The sequence below is a fragment of the Pteropus vampyrus genome, unplaced genomic scaffold (assembly GCF_000151845.1).
Source record: "Pteropus vampyrus isolate Shadow unplaced genomic scaffold, Pvam_2.0 Scaffold34, whole genome shotgun sequence".
In the NCBI taxonomy this organism is placed as follows: Eukaryota; Metazoa; Chordata; class Mammalia; order Chiroptera; family Pteropodidae; genus Pteropus; species Pteropus vampyrus.
The window spans coordinates 1692757-1714864 of NW_011888815.1; the positions used below are offsets into that span (position 1 = coordinate 1692757).

The 22108-nt window shown below is 49.7% G+C and overlaps 1 protein-coding gene across 1 annotated transcript in view; it reads left to right on the top strand.

Moving 5' to 3' along the window:
* The window catches only part of SLCO3A1 (solute carrier organic anion transporter family member 3A1), a 244468-nt gene that overhangs the window by 20566 nt on the left and 201794 nt on the right, over positions 1–22108 (top strand). Inside the window, exon 2 of the mRNA XM_023529008.1 lies at positions 19737–20202. Coding sequence (XP_023384776.1) covers positions 19737–20202 — 466 coding nt within the window. The remainder of the gene's footprint in view (positions 1–19736; positions 20203–22108) is intronic.

Here is a 22108-nt window from a genome sequence, read left to right on the forward strand (position 1 = left end):
GGACGAGGGCTGTGTGTGGTCTTGCCGCCTAAGTGGGGGGTGGTTTTGGAAGTGAGTGCGTCAGAAGACCTGGGGCAGGTCTGAGTCACCGTGGGGAGAAAAGCACCCCTAAAACAGAGCTGACTGCACGTCCATGGAGCCTAGAGGTATCTGCAGAGGCCCTGCCTGGCACCTCACTCTCTCAGCCATGTGTCCTGCAGTTGTCACAGAATAGGTTGATTGACCTGTGAGCAAAGCGGTTTGAATGCTGTAGCTTTTGTCCATTAAGGTTTTAGAAGAACTTTCCAGCCTGGATCTTGTTTTCTGTGCCGCATTCCACTGACACAAGTACGAGGTGAGAACAGCTCACACCGCAGAGGCAGCAGAGCGTTCACTGGGACTGCGCCACAGGCTGGCTGTGACATTGGCCTGCCCCGTGCTCAGCTCGAGGCTCTGGTGTCACCACTAAGAAACGCAGGGAAGCTCTGGGGCCCCTCCAGCTCTCCCTTGGCGAAAATCCATTCACAGCGCCTGGATTCAAATTCTGACCCCTCATCTCATCAGCTGTGTGACCATGGACGAGGTTCTTGAATCTCTCTGTGCCTCCATTTTCTCGTAGGTAAAATGAGGATATGGCCAATATGAAAATGAAATTAATTTACCTAGGTAAAGCTTGTAGAACAATACCTGGTACCTGGTATATGGAAAGCTCTGGGACAGTATTGTCGGCCATTGTTTTTGCTATTGTTATTATTGTTGCCATTGTATCAAGCACTTAATATGGTGCCAGGCTAGGTAGTGACTGGGGAGCTGCATTTTAAATTTTATTCAGTCTCAATGTAAACTTACATAGCTATAGCTACGTGTGCCTAGTGTTAAACAGCGCAGTTCTCTGAATATTCTAGGGTTCAGAGGTTGCGATTCAGTCTGGTATTGGCATTTTTCAAACATCTGCAAGTGATTATCCTGCAGCTAGAGCTGAGAACCACAGGACTAGAACTTTTAGGCCAGTATTTTATCAACTCATCCATCCACCTACCCACCCACCCATCGACCTATTCACCTGTCCATCCATCCATACATATGTCAACCTATTCACCCACCCACTCGTCCGTCCGTCCATCCATCTGTCCATTCGTCCGTCTGTCCGTCCATCCGTCCTTCCATCCATCCACCCACCCACCCATCCAATAAGTAAATATAGGCAACCCTCACTTTTCGAAAGTGTAAGTTAGGCCACTTCACTTTTACGAACGACCCATGTTAGTACTGATGGTCCCCAATTTATGATGGTTCAGCTTATGATTTTTCTACTTTATAATGGTATGAAAATGATACTCATTCGGTAGAAACCAGCTGGGTTAAGCTATGATGTTTGGTGGGTTCGGTGTATCAAATGCATTTTCGCCTTTAGGACATTTTCAGCTTAGAATGGGTTTATCAGGATGTAATCCCATTGTAAGCCAAGGAGCATCTGTTTTCACAAACTGAAAGTAATCTGAAGAGGGTTTTTGCTTTTATGAAAAAAGCGAAAAGCAAAATCAGTGTTCTGAGTTTGCTTCGCATGAGCCATCATAGAGGTAGCACGTACCCGACCAGTGTGCACCAAGCCCCCTCCCCGGGCACGACACTCAGCCCCTCAGCATCCAGCCCACAGCTCTGAACTCTGTGAGCATCTGTGTTTTATCTCCAATCATTCTATGCATTCGTTAGCAGGACGTGTCCTAAGGTATCAGAAAAGCCTAAGAAAGCTTATAAGGGTGTTACGTGTAGTGTAAAACTGGACGTAGTTAAGCACATTTGGTATGATTTGGATCTAGGAATGCTCAACGTGTTTTCCATATAAATTAACGATAATATCGCTTCTTCACTTCACGCCATTGCGGCTTATGAAAGGTTTTGTAGGCGCACTCTCCTTTGGGATTGCGGGGGACACCTGTGTGAAGTTACTGTTTTATGCCAGTTTCTCTTCTGGGCTCCAGCAGTCAGCAAAGAGACAGAAGGTCTTAGGTGTCAGCTTGCTTGCTGGAGGGGGTGGGGGGGTGGGTATCAGAACAGCCTAAGAACACAGGATAAGCTACTTCCAGATCAGGTACCTGAGTGCAGTGAGGACCGTTGAGGGGATTGCCATGGTGACCAGTCTGGAAGGGATGGCAGCGCTCGTTTAAGGAGAACCTCGCTCAGGAGGGGACACCTGCGCTAAGACCGACATATGGTGAGGAGACAGCCTTGTCCTGATCTGGGATAAGATTATCCCAGGCAGAGAGCAGCAGATCACCATGAAGGTGTTCTCGGCCTGACTGAGAAACGGGAAGGAGGGCGAGGTGGTTGACAGGATGAGCTCGGGGGATTGCAGTAGGACCTGAGCTTCGCGTGGAGGCAGGACCTCGCAGGCCAGGGTCCCGAGTCAGGTGCCGTGGGGAACTGTAGGAAGATGCTGAGTAATGCCTCCTGCCCTCCAACTATCTCTTTAGTTGCCATGTGGTCGTGCATGGGTGATGTGGTGGCTCAGGGGACAGGACAGTGATGGCCGGGGCACAGATGGTGGCAGAGGAGACAGAAGAGTTGACGAGTGGGGATGCACCAAGGGAAAGCCGGTGGAGCTTATCGGTGGAGTGGATTTGTGAAGGTCGCACAGAGAGTGTTTATATGCCTTCCTCCCCCAATATCATTAGACAGCGAGTCAGGGTACGTAGACTTTCTACCGACTGAATAAGCTAACCTTCCTTGCACTTTACTTAAGGAGGCCGTTGGTGATGCCAAGGAGAGGAGGTTAGGGGATTATAAAGCACGAAGCCCGAGGCAGTGTTTCTCTGACTTGAAATCGCACAGCACCTGGGGATCTCGTTACAATGCAGACTCTGACTCAGTGGGTCTGGGGCCAGGTCTGAGACTTCTAAACTGCTCTCGGGCAATTTCAGTACTACCCGTACTGGAGCCTGTACTTTGCCACCAACAAGGACTTCCTCGCCCCCTGCCGTATGCTCCTGTTGCAAAGAGAAGCAAGTGGCCCCTGGAGCCTGTGCGTCTTAGGAGAAGGTTGGAGCTAGCCGGGAACAGCTCGAGACTCAGGCAATTAAGGCTGAGGCCATTCTTCCGGTCCACAGGCTGCGATCCACGTGGGGCGCGATCCCTCTCCAGCGACTCCAGGAATTTGCTTTGTGGGGACACAGAAGTCCCTGCTCCTCAGTCCCTTGGGATCGGAGTTCCCGGCCATTATTTCTCAGCCTGTGGCAGTGTAGGCACAGGTCTTCCAGTCCGGCCTCCAGAAGGACATTTGAAAGGATGTATTCTACATGAAAAAGAAGGCTTCGAAGCAAAGTGACCTGTGTGGCAATAAGTCATGTGACTTCCTCTATATAAACATTGCGGTATTATTACTAACACAGCGCCTTTACCCTGTGTCTGGGTGGGAGAAATGACAGTCTGGGGACCTCTGGGTCCCCAGCGGTAGTAACAGCGGGTGATCAGTTTTGTCAGACTCTGAAGCAGTGCCTCCAGCAGTGGGTCCATTTCTTAATGAAAAGGGCAAGGAACTGTCCACAAGTTTAATACGATACATTTCACTTTCAGAGCGTTGGTGTAAGGGAAACTTCTTGCCATGCTGTAGGATTTCGGGCTGTTTCGAAATGCGTGCACTCCCTCCGAGAAGGGGGGCCAGCTCAAGCCTACTGATCCTCCAGGACCAGCACGGAATGTGTTACCGAGGCGGGATCCCACGTGGACGCTTTTGGGACACGAAGCTCACATTCGATTCCTGGGAGAAAAATCACTGTGCCTTGCCATCTGGTTTCGCAGCCAATACCGTTGATTTGTGGTGTTTCTAGCGGTTCTTTAGACTCTGCCCTGCTTTGTTTCGTGGGGGACGTCGCAGCTGTTTGTTTGTTTAGAGTTCACACTTCGCGCTCGTGCTCCAGCTCTGTTCTCTCCCATCTTTTGAATTCCCAGGTGCTGTGGTATTTATCGTTAAAGGTTATTAGATTATTGTATGGTAGTTGGTGTTTTTATTAGGTTCTCCCCTTATGATACAGGCAGGTCTTCCTTTTAGAGCCTGCATAGATTTTTTTTTCTTTTTTTTTTTAACTAGGGAGCTGGGGTTATTGAACTGTCTCGACCTACCTCCGTCAAAATGACCAATATCTTCTGTATCTTCAGTAAAACCACTTTGTTTGTGGTTTTCCTCTTCAAAGAAGCTGGGTTCCTCTCATTCCCAGTTTGTTTCTCTTCTCTTCACGGAGTCACAGCTTAGTCCAGAGAGAGCTGCTTCCAAGGAAGAAACAAGCATGGCCTAAGAGATCTCTTCCTGCAATGTCTTCGGTTTGTAATTTGGCCCTAGATTTAAGGCAGGGACTTTTCTCGTGTTTATGCAAATGCTTCCAGCATGAGCGTATGCACCTCTCTACCTTGTACTCAGCAAACCAGCCCCTTATTTCCTCAGTGAGGATCCAGAGTGATGGCTGCAATCACGAAGCTGAAAAACTTTTATCTGCCAACAGAATAAAAGTCAGATCTACATGTGGCCGCAGCTGCTTCTCAGAGGTGGAGCTCCAGGCAGAAATGATACGGGGAGGTGATTCTTTTAGAGCAGGGGTCCCCAACCACCATGCCATGGACCAGTACCGGTCCGTGGCCTATTAGGAACCGGGCCACACAGCAGGAGGTGAGCAGCAGGTGAGCCAACGAAGCTTCATCTGTATCTACAGCCGCTCCCCAGCACTAGCATCTCTGCCTCAGCTCCGCCTCAGATCATGAGGCGTTAGCTCTCATAGGAGTACCGGTCCCTGGTGCCACAAAGGTTGGGGACTGCTAGTTTAGAGAACAGGTGTCCCGGTGTAAGTAAAGGTGAGCTTTACATAAGATGTTTTCCATCAGGATGTGCTATGTCTTGTAGGAGAATGGTCGGAATTATACTTAAGAAATGTCTCTACGGTGCCAGCTGTGATTCTGCTAAGACGTATCAGGAGCTTAGAAGCCAGACAGTCCTGGATTGAAATCCTGCCTCTGCCGCTCTCTAGCTGTGTGACCTTAGGAAAGATATGTAACTATCCTGATCTTTAGTTTCCTTTGGAAAATAGAGAGAATGATGCCTTCTTGGCGGCTGGAAAGTTGTGAGAATTCATGATCAAGTATGGTAAGTTCCTACCACACTGTGAAGAAGTTCCTACCACAATGTGAAGAAGTTGGATGTTACAACTAATCTCTTACCCTGGCTTTTACAGTTTGGGGATCAAAATAAAAAGCCAACAGCCTTCCGATTTCTGACTGCTTCATCTTGGCTCCTTAACTGCCGAGATCACTCATGTCAGGGCTTTTCTCTGCTGGTGCCAATGCTTGGGACCGTCATCGTGACAAAGCCAGTTTCCCCGGACACCAGCAGCTGACTGGATCAGTTTGCTCCTGGGTGCCAAGCCAAGGCAGCAGTGTGCCTGGGGCAGTATTGGGACCGCATGTCCGAGGCTTGCATTTGCAAGACCACCTCCTGTTTTCTGACCTGTCCAGGCGTCCTGCGGTGGATGACGTGTCCACGTGAGGAGGGGTGCAGGGGCTGTAACTGCAGGGCCAGAGCCGGGTGAAGCGGAGTGTGAAAGGGAGCCTTTGCTCAAGATGCGGAGTGAGATGCAGAAAGCACATATCCTTGGCTTGGTGCTGGTGTTCTCGGCTTCCGTGAAGGTGTCTCTTTCAACACAGTTTATTTTCTAAGCATGGAGTCGTAGGGAGATAATGTGACCCAGTTAACACGATCGGGCTCCAGCCTCTCCAGGGGATGTATCCACTGGCCGTTCATCACACACCCAGCTTCCTGCTCAAGAACCAAGCTATGACCTCAGGTCTCTAGTGCACAGAGCAACATGCTGTCAGCTCTCTGGCCCCAAGTTAGGCAGTAGCCACTTTCTTACCGAGGCGAAGAATGTACTGCTCTGTGTATCCAACTGCAGAGGCAAATACCTTTGTTCTAGAAGCTGGAGATGGCAGTCTTGTCAGAGAATGTATTTTTCTTTTACATTCGATACTGTTTCTAATACTGTCTTAGACCTGCTTGTCTGTGCTGTTTCTCCAAGCAGTGTGTCTCTCCTGGCTCCTAGCTTTTATTAGCTATAAAACCATCTCATTTCCATAATTGCTCTTGTCTAGCCTGGCACTATTATTCTCTGGCCTCCAGAGCCATTTGGGTTTCTTCTGGAGGGGCCAAGAAGCCTGAACTCACTTCCTCGTTTCCAACTGATTTGGAAAAATTCAGCTAAAGGAATTTAACTTGCAGATGCACAAGATGCGGGCATTATGCTCGGTGGGTTGGGGTCATCTTCTTGTTCTCTTCGCCATGGGACCCCCGAGCGTGCCTTCTCAGTGGGGGCAATGCCACTCCTAGTGGAGGGAAAGTCGCTTCTTGTGGGAGGGGGAGGGGTACAAAAACTTATGTATAAAGCATAGATATACAATATATAAATAGATATAGTACGTCTGTGGCATTAAAATTTCATGGAAGTTTTAGAAATGTTTATAAAGGCTCTCGAAAGGGCGGGTTATAACGAAAACAGGGTCGAAAAACACTGCTCTAGAATTTTGTTCTCCATGCCTCATACTTTCCATTCACAGAAAATGCCTAAAAGGAGACCCTTTGCCTAAAAGGAGACACACCGGGTGAGGAAGTGGCCAGGTACGGTTCTGTGAGGCGCAGAGGCCGGCATATGTCCAGCTGAACTGCTGCTCAGACTCGTTGGGGAAAACCGCCCATTCATTTTAGACAGCATCTGAATCTCGTGGAGAGATTTCAAAATGCCAGCGCCCGGGCCCCACCCCATAGGTGCCCCAGACCTTCTGGAGGTGTAGCTATCACTGGAGTGATTCCAAAATAGCCAGATCAACACTCAACCCACAACCACGGATCTGGAACAAGGAGAGGAAGTAGCTTAGGTTAGGAGCTGACTCAGGGCCAGAAAGTGAGGCTGTTCTCTAGGCCTTGCTGACCCCACCCGTCCTCACCTCTGTGCTTCGGCAAACTGCATGGTGCGGGGTTCCCCAAACAGACCCCAGCCTCCCCCACCTCGACACGTCTGCTCACGACGTTCTCTCCCCTCGGGGTCCCCTTGCCTTCACCTGACACCTGTCAACCTTCTACTTTTCTCCGAGACCGAGCTCCAGTGATGCCTCTTGCATCCCATTTTCTTGCACTTAACACATCCTGCCTTACATTTCATTTATGGGTACATGTTGTCTTTTTGTTCTGTTTCAGTGAGGTATCATTGACATACCAGGAAATCCATTCATTCTAAGTATATAATAAAATGATCTTCAGCAAATGTATGAAGTTGTGCGGCCGTCACCACAGTCAAGTTTTAAAACAGTTCCATCACTCCAGAAAGTTTGCTCTTGCCCGTTTGCAGTCAGACCCTACCCGACTCCCAGCCCCACCCCAGGCCCAGGCCACCTGATTCCTTTCTCTAAAGATTTGCCCGTTCTGTATATTTCATGCAAACGGAATAATATAATATACAGTCTTTTACATCTGGCCCCTTTCAATGAGCATAACCTTTTTCAGGTTAATCTACATTATAGCATGCATTGGCAGTTTGTTCTGTTTCATTGCCAAATATGATTCCATGGTATTGGAATTTAGTCGATATTAGATCAGTTGGGTTGGATTACTATTGGATTTATGGATATACCATATTTTGTTTACCCGTTGATCATTGATGGACATTTGGGTTGTTTCCATTTGGGAGTTATTATGAATAATGCTGCTAGTCGCTGTCTTTGTGTAGATATATGTTTTCACGTCTCTTGGGGAGCTTGGGGGTGGAGTTGCTGAGTCATGTGGTAAATATATATACCTTTATTTACATATTTTTTAAGCCGTCCATTTGTTTTTTCATAGTGGCCATAACCATTTCATCTTTTACATCCCTACCAGCAATGTATGAATATTTCTCCACATCCACATGAATGCTTGGTATTGTCTGTGTTTTTTTTATTATACCCATTCTAGTGGGTGGATAGTGGGACCTTGTGACTTTTATTTGTATTTTCCTAAAGACTGATGATGCTGAGCATCTTTTCAAATCCTTATTAGACATTTGTATGTCTTCGCCAGTAAAATGTCTACTCAGATTACCTATTTTTTAAATTAGGTTGTTCGTCATTTTATTGTTGACTTTTAAAATCGGTAGAAAGTGTTCTTTCATCATCTTTCTCCTTGCTGATTTTCTGTCTAGCTGTATTGTCAGCTGTTGCGAGGGATAATGACATCTTCCACCATAGTCATTGGATTGTTTATTTCTCCTTTCATTTTGTCAATTTTCGCTTCGTGTATTTTGGGGCTCTGTTCGGAGGTTGCTGCGGTCGGGTTCACATGTGCCATTTTGTAATTTGTTTGACGTCTCATGTCTTCTTTGTTCTGTTTTTTTTTCCTTATTGCCTTCTCTGTGTTCAATAGATGTTTTTCCCATGTTTCGTTTTAATTCATCGTCCCCTATGTTTTGAATTTTTTTCTTTGCGATTGCGTCTACCGCATGCATCTTAAGTCCTCACAGCCCACTTCAGATCGGTGCTAACTTAACTCCTGTAAAACTTTGTCCCGTACAGCTCGGTTTCTTCCCCCTCCTTTGTGCTATTGGCATATGTATTACATCTGTATGTATCCTGAGTTTAACAGTGCAGCGACATTGTTTTGTGTGACCCTGTGCATTCTAAAGCTGTTAATGGGAAACGTATATTTATACTGCCTTTTGTATTCACCCACATATTTCACTTCTCTGGGGCTCTTTATTTCTTAGTGTATATTTGTGTGTGTAGATAGGTTGCTGTGTGATATCATTTCCTTTCCACCTGAAGAGTTCCTTTCGTATTTCTTGCGAGGAAGATCTGTGGGCGATGAAGTCTCCCGGTCTTTCTCGATCTAGGAATCTCTCTATTTTGCCTTTGGTTTCAGGTGATAGTTTTGCTGGATCTGGTGTTCTTGCTTGACAGCACCACTGAGTGTGAACCGCGAGGCTGCCGGTGTGCATGGCCAACCCACCTGGAGGAGCCGCTGTGCCAGCCACAGTGTGGGCAGCACGTGGGAGGGAGGGAAAGAACCCAGATCCCCACTCATTTTGACAGAGGTCTAGTTTTCCGTGAATAAATGTTTCTCAGTTAGTTTATGTTTTCGTCAGTTTCCAGAGTCTTGAAATGGTTGTTTCTGAGACCTTTATCGTTGTTCTTTGAGGAGGGGGTTTGTCCAGCTTCTCACAGTGCCGTTCCATCCCCATTGTTTTGTCCAGAGAGGAAGAAAATCATGTGGTGATTAAGAGAATGGACTCGTGCACCAGATTGTATGGGCTTCAATCCTGGCTCCGCCATTTGTTACGTGCGAGACTTCGGTCAAGTCACTTAACCTCCGGGCCTCAGTTTCCTCATCTGTAAAATGGGGATAATAACAGTACCTACCTAGCGGGGTTGTTATAATATACATAGAGCGCTAGGAGCAGTCCTTGGCACATTGTAAATGCTACAAAATATGAGCTCTTATTATTAGTTCGGTAAGGGCAGGGCCCGCATCTCAAATTTGGGACTTTAGTCCCCGCATTGCTGGCCTGGTGCCTCGCACAGAGTCAGCGCATCTGAGCCTCGGGTCCCCTTTCCTGAGTGATGCTTGGCATTTGGAGGGAATGAGGGCAGCTCTCAGAGAGCCCGCAGGTGCGAGGAGGAAGGATGGCAGGGGCCGAGGAGCAGATGGCTTTGTGCCTGGCCGAGGCCAAGCGGGGGTCAGTCCTCATCTTGGGCTCACGTGCGTTTTCCCTCCCAGCCCCAGAGACTGCCAGAAATGCCCGGTGCTGCTCACGGGCCGTGCTGCAGTGAATTCAGCACAGTCGCCGCCGCCCTCTCAGAAAGTTCCCCTGCATCAGGCATCTCTGGGAGTGGGGAGAGCAGCTTGGCCGCGATGCCTGTCTAGGTCCTTGCTCAAAGGGAGGTGGGAGGGCAGAGGGACTCGCTGTGTGTGGTCACCAACCCCCGCTGCTGGTCTTCTGCACAGAGCTGTCATGTCCATGGGTAACTGGTCCTTATCCCTCCAGTGAATGCAGCTGGGGTAAATAAACCAAGTCTGGGCTGAATTCAGCACCTCGACAGGACACCTTGGTGCAGGAAAGTGTGCATCCTGCACAACTATATGCAGTGGCCTGGCTCGGCCACCATGTGCCCCGTTCTGGACTGCAGACGTGACAAGGCAGCCTTTGACCTCAGGGACCTTTCGGCCTTCACGAGGGACGCCAGACATGCCCAAATCGTGATGGCTGTGCCATTTCTCTTATACTGTACCAAGTACTGAGGCTGCGTGGGAGAAGATGGAGGCAAGGAGGATTCATAGCGGAGGCGGCACGTGAGCCCCCTGTTGCTAGACCAGTAGGGATTCCTGAGGTGAGTGGGGTGGGACAGGGCACTACGGCTCATCTGAAGGCCTGGGCATGAGAATGAGCCAGGCCAGCGTGGGAACATGCACAGGAGGGAGGGGAGAGGCAGAACGCGGTCAGATCTCGGCAGGTCTGTCACCCCAAGACGAAGAGCTCGGGCTTTTCCAGGTGGCAGTGAGCGTCATTGGGGAGTTTTAGGCAGAGAATCAAGTGAGGATGGATGGAATGAGGTGAGACAGGAAGGACAGTGGCCCGGGCAGGTGCACCTGGGAGGCTTCAGAGATGAGGCAGGGACAGCGGAACTGAGGCGGGCGGGGTCTGGAGAGGGGCAGAGGCCAGTGGGGTGTGGAGCCAGGGACGGCTGTCGGGTTTGTGGGGCCAGGGCCCATGCAGATGCCAGTCAGAATACGGATGTTCAGAGAAGGGATGAGAAGGGCACCAAAATGTAGACCTTCTTATTGTCGTGGAAGTTTTTTAATGCTGTACATGAGCAGACACTGTTTTCTTATGGTCTGTGTTTATCTTACACCCGGACACACAAGCTTGGTAACCATATTATTTTCTCATCAGCTCATTCATTTCCGAGAGAGGATGTAATTAGGTGGAAGTAGATGGTCTTGGCTTTTAGGATTTAACCTGACCTGCCTGGCGGCGTGCTCTTGAAGAATTTGTGTATACCGATTTCGTGCCCTGCCTTGGTAGCAGTGGTTTAAAAGTGCTTGACTCCTGTGGAATGACAAGTAGGATTTGAAGACCAGGAAGAAAAAGAAATGAAATGCCTGTGTGAAGCCCTGGTATCCTACCCCATTGCTATAGCATGGCTGCAGGTTTGAGTGTGAGATTCCTAGTAAGCAAAGCAAAAAGGGAAATAGAACTAAAGTCATACTGTGTAATAGGCTTTGGTTGGAGCTAGCCAGGCTGAGAGGAACAATAAAATTAGCTGCTAGGAGCAACAGAGCTTTTACTAGTACTTAATTAAAAACTTCTTATATCAGCTTTAACATAGTGTTTCTGAAAGTATGTATGTGTATACACACACACACACATATGTGTGTATATATATATATGTGTGTATATATATGTGTGTGTATATATATGTGTATATATATATATATTTCAAGGGATGCTTAGTATTAAAAAAAAGATTCCATAGTCAGAAGAGTTTCAGGAAATGCTACATAATATATATTTTGATGAATGATTAACAATGAATGTTACTGTTTGGAATTCTCATGTAAATCTTGTAGTAAAGAAACCTGCTCACCTTTGTTCAAAATTATATGACTTCATAACTCTTTTCTTCCCTGCATAACTTTTAACCATGACTAATACATATTTTTAGCAGCAAGTTTGGTGAGCAGTTTGCTGAGGGCTCCCTCTGCTTACCTGAGAGAGCCCATTAGCCTTCACCCCCGGGGTCAGAGCAGCTCGCTGAGGCAGGGAGTGACTCTCTGCTTCTCTTTATTCTGGTAGAGAGAAGCTTTGTTCATCCTCTGTGATAGTTGTCTGTTTTCATAGTTGCCATCTCTATTGTACTGTGAGCTATTTGAGAGCTTCTCTAGTTCGTGCGTTAGTTCCTGGTGTGGCACAGGTGCTCATTGTAGGGTTTTTCAATTCATCTGACAGTGAGCCTGGTCTCTAGGCGATGTAGAGATGCCTGATTCTGTAAAAACAATTCTGCTTGGGGAGTGTGTGTGTGTGTATGTGCATAAGTTGTTAATACGTTAGACGGAAATCTTTCTTAAGACTCTGTGTGGTCCTCTATACAACTTTTGTTGAACGCTGAGGAAATCTTTGAACTCCTACAGTTCTTGAAGTTTCTCTAATAAAAGAGACCTGGCACCACAAATTTGTGAATTGAAAGAATGTCTGCAGTCGTTGTGTGAAAGGTGCTAAACACAAACTATTAATAATATAGCCTGATGTAAAAATTTCTGGTGTAAAAATGTACAGCTCAATAACTGTGTGGAAGAAAATTCTATTAATTGTACCCAGCAGAGATGGGAAAACCTTTGTTTCCCTGTGAGGGACCACAAGCCATAGAGAAAAATCGCTGGTGAGATTTATAATTAGGAAGTAATTAAATGTAGAGCTCTTTTAAAGAAGAGCATAAAATGTTACACATTTTCCTAGAATTAATTGACTATAAGGTTTCACTAAATATGAGGAATAATAAAAAGTTTGCTAACGATATCCTTTAGAGTCATTCAGGGAAGAGAGCTGCTTGGGAGACTAGATTGATGAGAGAAACTAAGAAACGGGGTGTCGAGGGGAAAAAAAACAGTCTGAGAAAGATGCAGGAAATGGCAGAGACGAAGTTTTAGAGAAGGAGACCAGTGAGGCCTTTCTAAGGAAAGCTGGTCGAGATGCTCACTCTCAGGATAATCAGAGGAAATGATGGTGCCTTTGTTAAAAACCCAGGTTATGGAGAGGGCTGGCGGATTCTCAAGATACTGTCACAAAGATGGGCAAAGCCACGTTGCGCATTCGCAACCCCAGGCATAACGTCATTCACAGTGATGAACGTTGCATATTTGAAGCTTGTGATGGGCTGTGAGGGCAGAATTGTTACCTTCATATTACACACGGGAAAAGGAAGTTACAGGCGCCTAAGGTTCGTGGTTAGTGTGTGGCTCTCAAAACCTCTCATGTTTTCCATCCGCCTCCCCGCATCCCCCGGGTACCGATGCCCTCCGTGTGAGCTGGAGGCCAGAGTTAGTTATCTCTAAATTGGGGATTCTCTACATTATTCTTACTCAGCTTTTTCATGAAAATGGTCGTGGCATGCCACCCGTGTGTCACGTGGTCACAGTAGAGGCTCAATCATTCCATCAGAAATAAAGCAACATGGACTGCATGGCTCTCTTACCTGGCCGACCTGTGAGGTGGGTGGGCGGGCGAGCGATCTGTTTGCCACCTGGGCAGTGACAGGAATTGCGTCTGTGTTTTCTTCCGTTACCTGGTTCTGCATCCCTTGGATCCTGGATTCATAAGTGAATGCCGTGTGTGTGCGCCCCTTCCCCTGTGCCCTAAGTTACTTGCTGCTGTTCAGATGACAAACAACCACACAGTGTGACTCACTTGGTGAAACTGCTTCTGCTGCCTCAGCAGGGGGGAGGGGTCCCTGGACTTCCGTGGTTAAGCCCCTCCCCCCTTTACTGCAAGAAGACATGTCCTTGGCACCTCAGACAAGAAATTAAACTTGACTTGCAAATTATTTTTATTGGATCAAATAAGCTTGCATTAAAGTTGTGACTAGAATGACTTTTTTGTGTCAGAAGCAGGAGTGCTTCACAAACTTGTTATAAATGGCCAGCATTTTTATTATAAACACGGGAATAACGTGATTTCCCGAACCGGATTGGCAGAGTTTGGCGATGTGGGGTCTGGGGCCAGATCCCGCCCGCTGCTTGTTTTTATTAAAGTGTGATTAGCACACAGCCGTGCCCATTGTTTGCATATTGCGTATAGATGTTGCTAGGGTGGGTCCAGTAGTTGCTACAGGAACCGTGTGGCCTGGAAATCCTAAAATATTTACTCTCTGGCCCTTTGCAGAAAAAAGCGAGCCAGTTTCTGTTCCAGAATCCCGACAAGGGGACCATGCATCCTTTGTGTGACTACAGTTTAATGTGAGGTCGACATCTCCTGGACCATTTCTGCCTCTGCTCCCTAGCGTGGGCCTTGCTCCTGCTGAGCATGGGGTTTGGGGGTGCAGCCTCCTTCAGGTTCACCAGGGGCAGCCTGCTGGCCTCTGTCGTGTCCTCTGCCCCTCAGAGCAGAAATGCTTTTAGACGTTGGCTCTCCTGTCAGCCTCCCAGCTCTCAGGCCTCACCTGTCTCCAGGTCGAGCCCAGGGAGACTCCTCCAGGGTCCTTTCGGCTCCGCCTTCCTTGACCCAGGCCTCCCACCAGGCTGCGGCTCTGCTGCATTTTACTTCTGAGGCGCCTGTCATGCATATGTGCTCCTCTGACGGTCGGCCAGCCCTGCCCTGCCTAAGCCTCGTTCCCCACCAGCACTGTTGAAATAGTTCCCCGGGCAATCTTTGCTCACTCCATACAATGCAGTGCGGCCAGGGTCGTGTTGCTACCCCAAATCCAGGGCAGATCCTCCACCTGCCTGCAAGGCCGTTCTATCTCAGATCACTCCTCACAGTGCTGAGGCCAGAGCACCTCCCTTATTCCAGGGGTGGTGTGAGCTTGCTCGCCGCCACGCCAAGCCTCCCACGCCGCTGACCATTGCTCCCGGACTGCTGTCACCCCCCACCGCCCTGCTCTGCCCAATCTATTACCATCCTGTGCATCCTTGTTGAATCCCAGACAGGTTTTTCTCTGCATGCGGTGTGTTCTTACTCCCTTGAGCTCTCTGCCGCTCTGTTATATGCGCCCCGTATCAGAGGCTGTGTTACTTGATTGCAGCTTTCTGCTCTCCCCAGACTATAAACTCCCACAGGCCAGGGATTGTCCCTCAGTCATAGTTAGATTCCTTGCATCTGCCGCGAGGCAAGCACTGTGCATGGCATCGAACTGGAAGTCACACAGAGCGTGCGCACCTGTGAGGATGGCAGCTGTTCTGGGCGTCTGCTTTGAGCCAGCCGTGATCGAGCACCCACTCCAGTAAGGACTGTCTGCACGCACAGATGTGGCAACAGGCTCAGAATGATTGACTCGGGTAAGCGCTGGCGTTAAACTCGAAGCTCCCCTGCTCCAGCGCCGCCGTCATATGGCCAGGTGGCCCTGTTGCGAACGTGCACGCACACGCGCCCTCTCCGTGGCGTGAGTACCGTGCGTCTATGCACACACATACCTCTACCTGCCTGTGCGTAAGAGTCACCTTGGGAGCTTCGAAAATACTCATCCCCAGGCCCAGCTCCCAGGTTACGTCAGCGTCTTAGGGGGTGAGGGGCAGGCGCTGGTGTGTTTTAAAAGCTTCCCAGGTGATTCCAGTTCCAGTCCAGGCCCCACTGTGCACGGCAGGGTCGAAATGTGGACAGACCTGTGGAGGGCTCGCGAGAGCAATCCCGACCTGTAGCCACGGCTCCTATGAAGTTGGCTGCTCGCTGAGCTCCTGATAACCTCGGCCCTTCGGGAGATCGGGATGGCTCATCTGCCCCAGGCCGTGGTCCCTGGCGTTTCCTGTCTTGTGACAGCGTGGACCCAAGTCTCCCTTTTGGGCTAGGCCCCCATCGCTGTGGTTGGCCTGGACATGCCTCAGGCACCCTAAGAGGCGAGCCTTCCAAAACTGCAGCCCACTTTGCCTTATGTGGAAACGCGGGTCTCTGTGACCTGGAAATGAGGGGGTGCTTTCGATTTGCAGCTGACTTAAAAACTAGGCTCTTTAATCCTGAGTGAGGTGGGCTTGTTGGGGAGAGAGTCCAGCGGGGCATAGTTCTCAAAGCACAGCACCGTTGGCAGCACCTGGGGGTTGTTGGGACAATTCTCAGATCCATCCCAGACCCTCCGCACTTGGAGCTTGGCAGGCTGACACCCTCTGGGTGACTCTACTGCCATGAAGGGTGACAGCCACAGGTCTAGATGGGTGGTGAGTAGTACGTGGGTCCCTGAAATGCCAGTTGTATGGTCTTCGGCCCCCTTGGGCATCAGAGACCCTGGGAGCTTTATAAAACTCCAGGCTCCCTATATTTTCACCACGGCTCCAGGAGATTCTAAGATGCGAACCCCCTTTTTTCTTTTTTTGAATTGTGGTAGCAGAAATCGGATGAATATTGCATTCTTTTAATAATGACTTCGTGTCCACTTGGCACAGGGCAAGATCACGTCCTCTTTCCTTTTCTTCCTGGCGTTTCACCTGCCTGGTCCCTAATTATCAGGACATTTTCCATCAGTCCTGTTACCCGTTAAGTGAAGACGGTCGTTCCCTTTAGCATGGGTGTTCCTCATCGCCGGATTGTTCACTGCCACATAAAAGCCACAAATGGGTTTTACGATCTCCGGCATACTTAATTAGTCTATCTTCTCAAAATTGTGTTTTCAGTGAGTGAAGACATTAGCCTCTGATCTAATTGATCCACAAAGCATCTTTTTAGCATGTTTGTGTATCTTAAGCGTTGATCCAGGGGGGACGTCTCTGAGGCTGAGTTAAGGAGGTACAGACTCTATGACTTCCTGTCACCCCTGTGGATCACCCTGCCAAGGGCAGGTTTGAGGCAGGATGGGCGCCACAGGCACAGGTGTCAGCTCTTTCTAAAAGAGCCGGTTGTATTTCTTGTGCTCCTGGTTGTCTCTATCCCCACCACCCTTATCTGCCATCATAAATGTCCATACCTGTGCCATAGTTTATGACAGGGCACACCTGCCCAAACGGATATGCTGCCTAGTCTATATGTCATTAAGCCTCATGGTGGAAATGAAATAGGGCTTCTGCCCCAGCTGGTCCCACCTGTCCACCCTCCCTCCCACTTTCACTGTCCTTTACCCCCGTGGTGGAGGTCGCCAGGCTGCAGATACACTAGACGGCTCGAAGTGACTGTGGTGCACTCAGGGGACCCTGCCCAGATGTATCCCTGTTGCATTTTTGCATCTGGCCTCCTCTAGGAACCTCTCAAGACTCAGCACAAAGGCCTAGATGGAGCTCCCAAAGCACCCCCACCTTCTACGCGGTCAGGCTACCTTCTTTGGGGTTCCCACGTTGCCTACCTCTTGCACGCCCCTGTTAGAGCACGTATGCCATCATGCTTGTTGTAGGTCATGAAGCAAAGGAGTGAATAAACGAATCCTTTGTTTTTACTCGCCAGACCTTTCAGAAAGAATTTCTTTGGGAGCATTTGAGAGCTATTTTGGTGAGACCGGAACTCACTAAATTTCTTTTCGCGACAATTGCAAATACTTGGTGTTTGGAAAATAACACTCTAACCACGTAACTAGGGGTGACGGAGTTGTGAGCTGGCCTCGACTTGGTTAGAAAGCCTTGTGGAAACAACGATCGGAATTGGAATGTGGGAAACAGAGGGGCACACGGGTGTCCCGTCGTCGGTCACAGGCGGGGGCCTGTGCCGGGGTGAGAACACTGCTCTTCAGAGCTTTGCCGCAGGACCAGTGCTGAAGGAATGACAGAGTCATGCGTGTCACCGTGTTAGCGCCGTGCAGCTCACAGAATCACCCAGGGACCTTTAACGAAATCCCAGGGCCCGGGCTGCTCCCAGACCAATGGGTCAGAAACTGGGAGGGGCCAGGCATCTAAAATTTTTTTTAATGCTTGCCAACTGCTTCTACCTGAAGGCAGCTTGGGGAACCATGGGGCTAAAGGAGTCTGTTTCAATGTGTGTGGGGTCGAAAGTATGGCTAAGAGGCGTCTTCATGTTACATTTCTTTTTTATAATAAAGGCCGAGCAGAGGTTTGCTAATTGATCATCACAGGCGCACGTGGTGTGTGCGCGCAGGCACGTGCGTATGGACATTACTAGGGAGGTTGTGGCTGCTGGGTGTTGATAACAGTGCACATGTTTGTCACTTGGAGGAAGGCTAGATTCATGGAACTCACCCCCCGCCTTCCTGAGCAGCATATGCCCAACTGATAAGTGCATGCAGCTCAGTGGCCCCCAAAATATAATTCTGTGTCTCCAAGTGCTTCTAAAATTGCCCCGTTCGTTTCCATTGCCAGTGTATCGACTTAGGCCTTTTCTCCTCTCTGTAACAGTCCAGCCTTTTTCTCTACGGGCACATTCACGTCTTCGCTCTCAAGCCACCCGTTAGCCACACCTGGGGTCACTCGTAGCTTTACAAAGCCTTTGATGCTCCCCGATGCTCCACAGATAATTGATAATGGTTATAGATAGCCCTTACCTAGCATGTACACCTCGGTGTTATTTACCCCTGGCACCGGCCCCACGAGGTAGCACTGTTAGTCCTATTTTACAGGTGGGAAGGTGAGAGCATGGGGTAACTTGCCCAAGGTCACAAAGTCAGGGCGGACCCAGGCTTTTGGGCTCCAGAGCTCTGACTCTGCACCCCTCTGCTTCGCCGCCTCTCCCTGCTCTCCTGCCCGTAGGGGAAGGCTGCTCTCTGCTAAGGGACTTTGCATTCATTGGGTCTGACCTTCACAGCCATCCTGCTAGGTGGGTATTTTTCCTGTTTCACAAAAATCAGGTCTTGGACGGGTTAAATAACTTTACCAAGGGCACAGCCAATTAAGGAACTAATAGTTGGTGCCCTGCCTCCCTGACCCCACCACACTGCACGGGACTGTCTAATTTCATTAGGCTGGCACCTGTGACTATACTCTGTCCCCAGCTCACCTTTCCAGGTACTTCCATGCCATTATTAAGCCACACCACCTGACTTCGCTCACACTGTTTCTTTTGCTGGAAACTTCTTCCAGCTAGGGCTGTCGCATCCCCTGTGACGGAAACTCTTGCCTTGCTCACAATCCCCTATCTGGAACCTGCGAACAGCAGGAAGCAGAGGCCATTCATTTCTGCTCTCCCTCAAGAAGCCCGAAAATAAAGCACCTCCTCTTGACCACCCCCTCCCTGCCCCAGGTGTGATGTTTGCATCACGAATGTCACATCCAGGCACTTCGTGATACCCTTAGGTCCATGCCCACCTTTCTGCTAGGTGGCATCTTCAGGCCAGGTGTCGTATCTTCCTTGTTTGTTCTGTCTTCTGCGTTAGGGCGTAAGGTAGCCAACAGAAGCTATTCTGTAAATGTTTGTTCAACAAAACTAAAGCAGACAAGAATGCCAAGGTGGGAAAGTGATAAAAATATTTCATCCAAGGGGCTTTGGCACGGAGGGCTGTAGGGCATAGAGCAGTCAGGGATGTATTTACCTGGTGGCTTCTGGGGACACCTACATTGTCTGGAAATTTCCAGAGTGAAGCGAAGAGCTAACGATTTGCCTCATGAGCTCATCTAGCTTGTCCGTTTTGCCACCAAGGTTTTTGTTTCATTTAGTTTTTATTTATTTTCCTTAGGTATGCTAACCCGGTTAAAAAAAAAAAAAAAATGAAAAAGGAACGCAAAAGCCTGGCTCCTAGGCCCGCTCAGCATGGGTTTTTAAAATAGGATAGAGTTGGGAGCGTGTGAAAACTGTGGACTCCTGGACTTTCACAGGACACCTGGGCCCCAGATCGCTGTGGGGTGGGAGAAACTGTGCTTCCTGAATAGAGGCAGAACCATTCGGGACGGACACAGGTGCCAAGAAAAACTTCTTTGCCACTGGCAAAGTTAATTCTTTAACGGTGTAATTAGGGTTATCATAGTTAAGTAAACGTTTTCTAGACGCTTCAGGTTTAAAGCACTTTGCACAGGTGCCTTTTCGCATCGAGGACAAAGGGGCGCGGGCGCCGCGAGGCCGGAAGGGGGCCTCCTCCGTGGCGCCCACCGGGATTGGCGTTGAGATTTCGTTTTGCACCCGCAGGTGAGCGTGCTGACCACCCTGGAGCGGAGGTTCAACCTGCAGAGCGCCGACGTGGGGGTCATCGCCAGCAGCTTCGAGATCGGCAACCTGGCGCTCATCCTCTTCGTGAGCTACTTCGGGGCGCGCGGGCACCGGCCGCGCCTCATCGGCTGCGGGGGCATCGTCATGGCGCTGGGCGCGCTGCTGTCCGCGCTGCCCGAGTTCCTGACCCACCAGTACAAGTACGAGGCCGGCGAGATCCGCTGGGCCGCCGAGGGCCGCGACGTGTGCGCCGCCAACGGCTCGGCCGGCGACCAGGGGCCCGACCCAGACCTCATCTGCCGCAGCCGGACCGCCACCAACATGATGTACCTGCTGCTGATTGGCGCCCAGGTGCTCCTGGGCATCGGTGCTACGCCCGTGCAGCCGCTGGGCGTCTCCTACATCGACGACCACGTGCGCAGGAAGGACTCCTCTCTCTACATAGGTAGGGGCGGCCCGCCCAGGGCTGCGGGGCTCTTTCGTGCGTGCGCGCGGCGCGTTCGTCACCTGGGCGTGTGGGCAGAGGAGGGGCAGGTGGGCCCGTGAACTTCGTGTTTTGCCAGAGCCATGGTTTTCGGGCCTGGCTTCAAAAACTCAGGGATTTCGAAGAATGCTGATGTCTTGAGTTGCACCCCCAGAAAATCTGGCGTGGTTGGTCTGGGGTGCAACCTGGGTGTGGAGCCAGTTTTGAAATGCTCTCAAGGTGATCCTGCTGTGCAGGATTTGAGCTCTGCTATGGTAGAGCATTAACTGACCTTGGGTGGGACTACGTGCTTAGGAGTTTTAGTTTTATTTATCTGCCTGTGTGTGTGTGGGGGGGTGGACTTTGGCTGCCTTGCACTAGCCTCTACAGTAGACTTGGGGTCTACACATTGGAAACCACAGTTTTTAACAATCAAAACAATCTTTTGGTCATTGTCCTGTTGAAACTCAGAGAGAGAGAGAGAGGATCGCATTCCTGGCATTTGGTACCAAAGTTGGTGACCTAGAGTCATATTTTTTTTTTCCCCTGTAACATGGGTATGAGCTAGAACTGGGTATTTTGGAAGAAATAAAGTACATGTGAGTTTTTAAAAATTATTTTGCGCAGTAAGAGCTTCTGATGCTGTATACTGGAGGGATAGAAGCCGTTTGCAGACGTGAGGTTAAGAAATATCTGAGTGGTGAATTGCTTTCACAGAAAACAGAGTCCTTGGTCCACATCACTGCCCTGGGCCCTTTTGCATGACCATTTGTAGAGTGAGGGCCGGCCTGCCCAGCTTCCAATCCCTTGTCTACCAAGTACAAGCTGTCACCCAGTGCTAGGCTTTGAAAAAATCACCTCTACCTGCAGAAGCTTTGTGCCTCCCCCAAAGTAGTGTGCCTTGAGATATGAAGTTTGTCATAACATAGAGGTTTGGGTTACACAGAGTTTAAACAGAACTCGACATAAAGCATCATATCTGCCAAGCTTCCAGCACACGCTGCCCAAGCTTTCTTTCTGAGACAAGTGGCTTGGAACAGTTGCACACATGAATGCTGATTTCCCGCTGTGCCTTTCTGTCCCAGCTATGGAGTAGATTGTTTTGCTGAAAAATGTGTTGCAGGTGTATGTTTCAGCCCTCTGTGAACAGGCTCGGGGTGAAAAAGGTGGCCTCTGTGAGCCTGGTCATGTGACCTCATCGGGGAACACAAAGCAGAAGAGAAGCCTGGTCAGTCAGACATGGCCCATCCCTCTCCCCATGGGGTTAGCGGCTTCCATAATTGTTTCTGAAGGTGAGCACAGAGGCCTAAGGGAGTCATCGACATTTTGTTACTTTTAAAGCTTGAGCGAAAGCCATTCCATGTGACTCTGTTACAGACTGGGACATGGGACACAGCATGTAGTCTCGAGGTCCAGCCGGACAGTGGGTCTCTGACCTGATGGATGCCACCCTGGGACCCTAGGAGAGATGTCTTCTGGCAGTGATGACAGCCAGTAGGCAAATCAGAGCACAGAGAAGGAAATGGGGCGTGCGAGGCTGAATTCTTGTCTCTGATGATAGCATCGAGTAGAAAAATTTCTCCCCAGAATTGCTGCTCGAGCTGGACCAGTGCTGATCACCTCTGCCCTGGGCTTCCTGCCCGGAGCAGTGGGCTCAGAGCCCTCTTCTGGGCATCCCCCCTCATGTGTCAGGCTGTGGTGCTTCCAGGCACAGGATGGAGCCTGGTTTGAATGTGCAAAGCTTCAGGGTGAGGAGGCGTTTGGTTTCGGGGGTGGGCGGTGGGGGCGAGGGCGGGCGTGGGGGCGGTTTGAGCCCTCGTCTGTGGGTGTGTAGCCGGGCGGTCAGTGGCAGGACGAGTGTTTCAGCCAGACTGGACGTTCTGAGTAG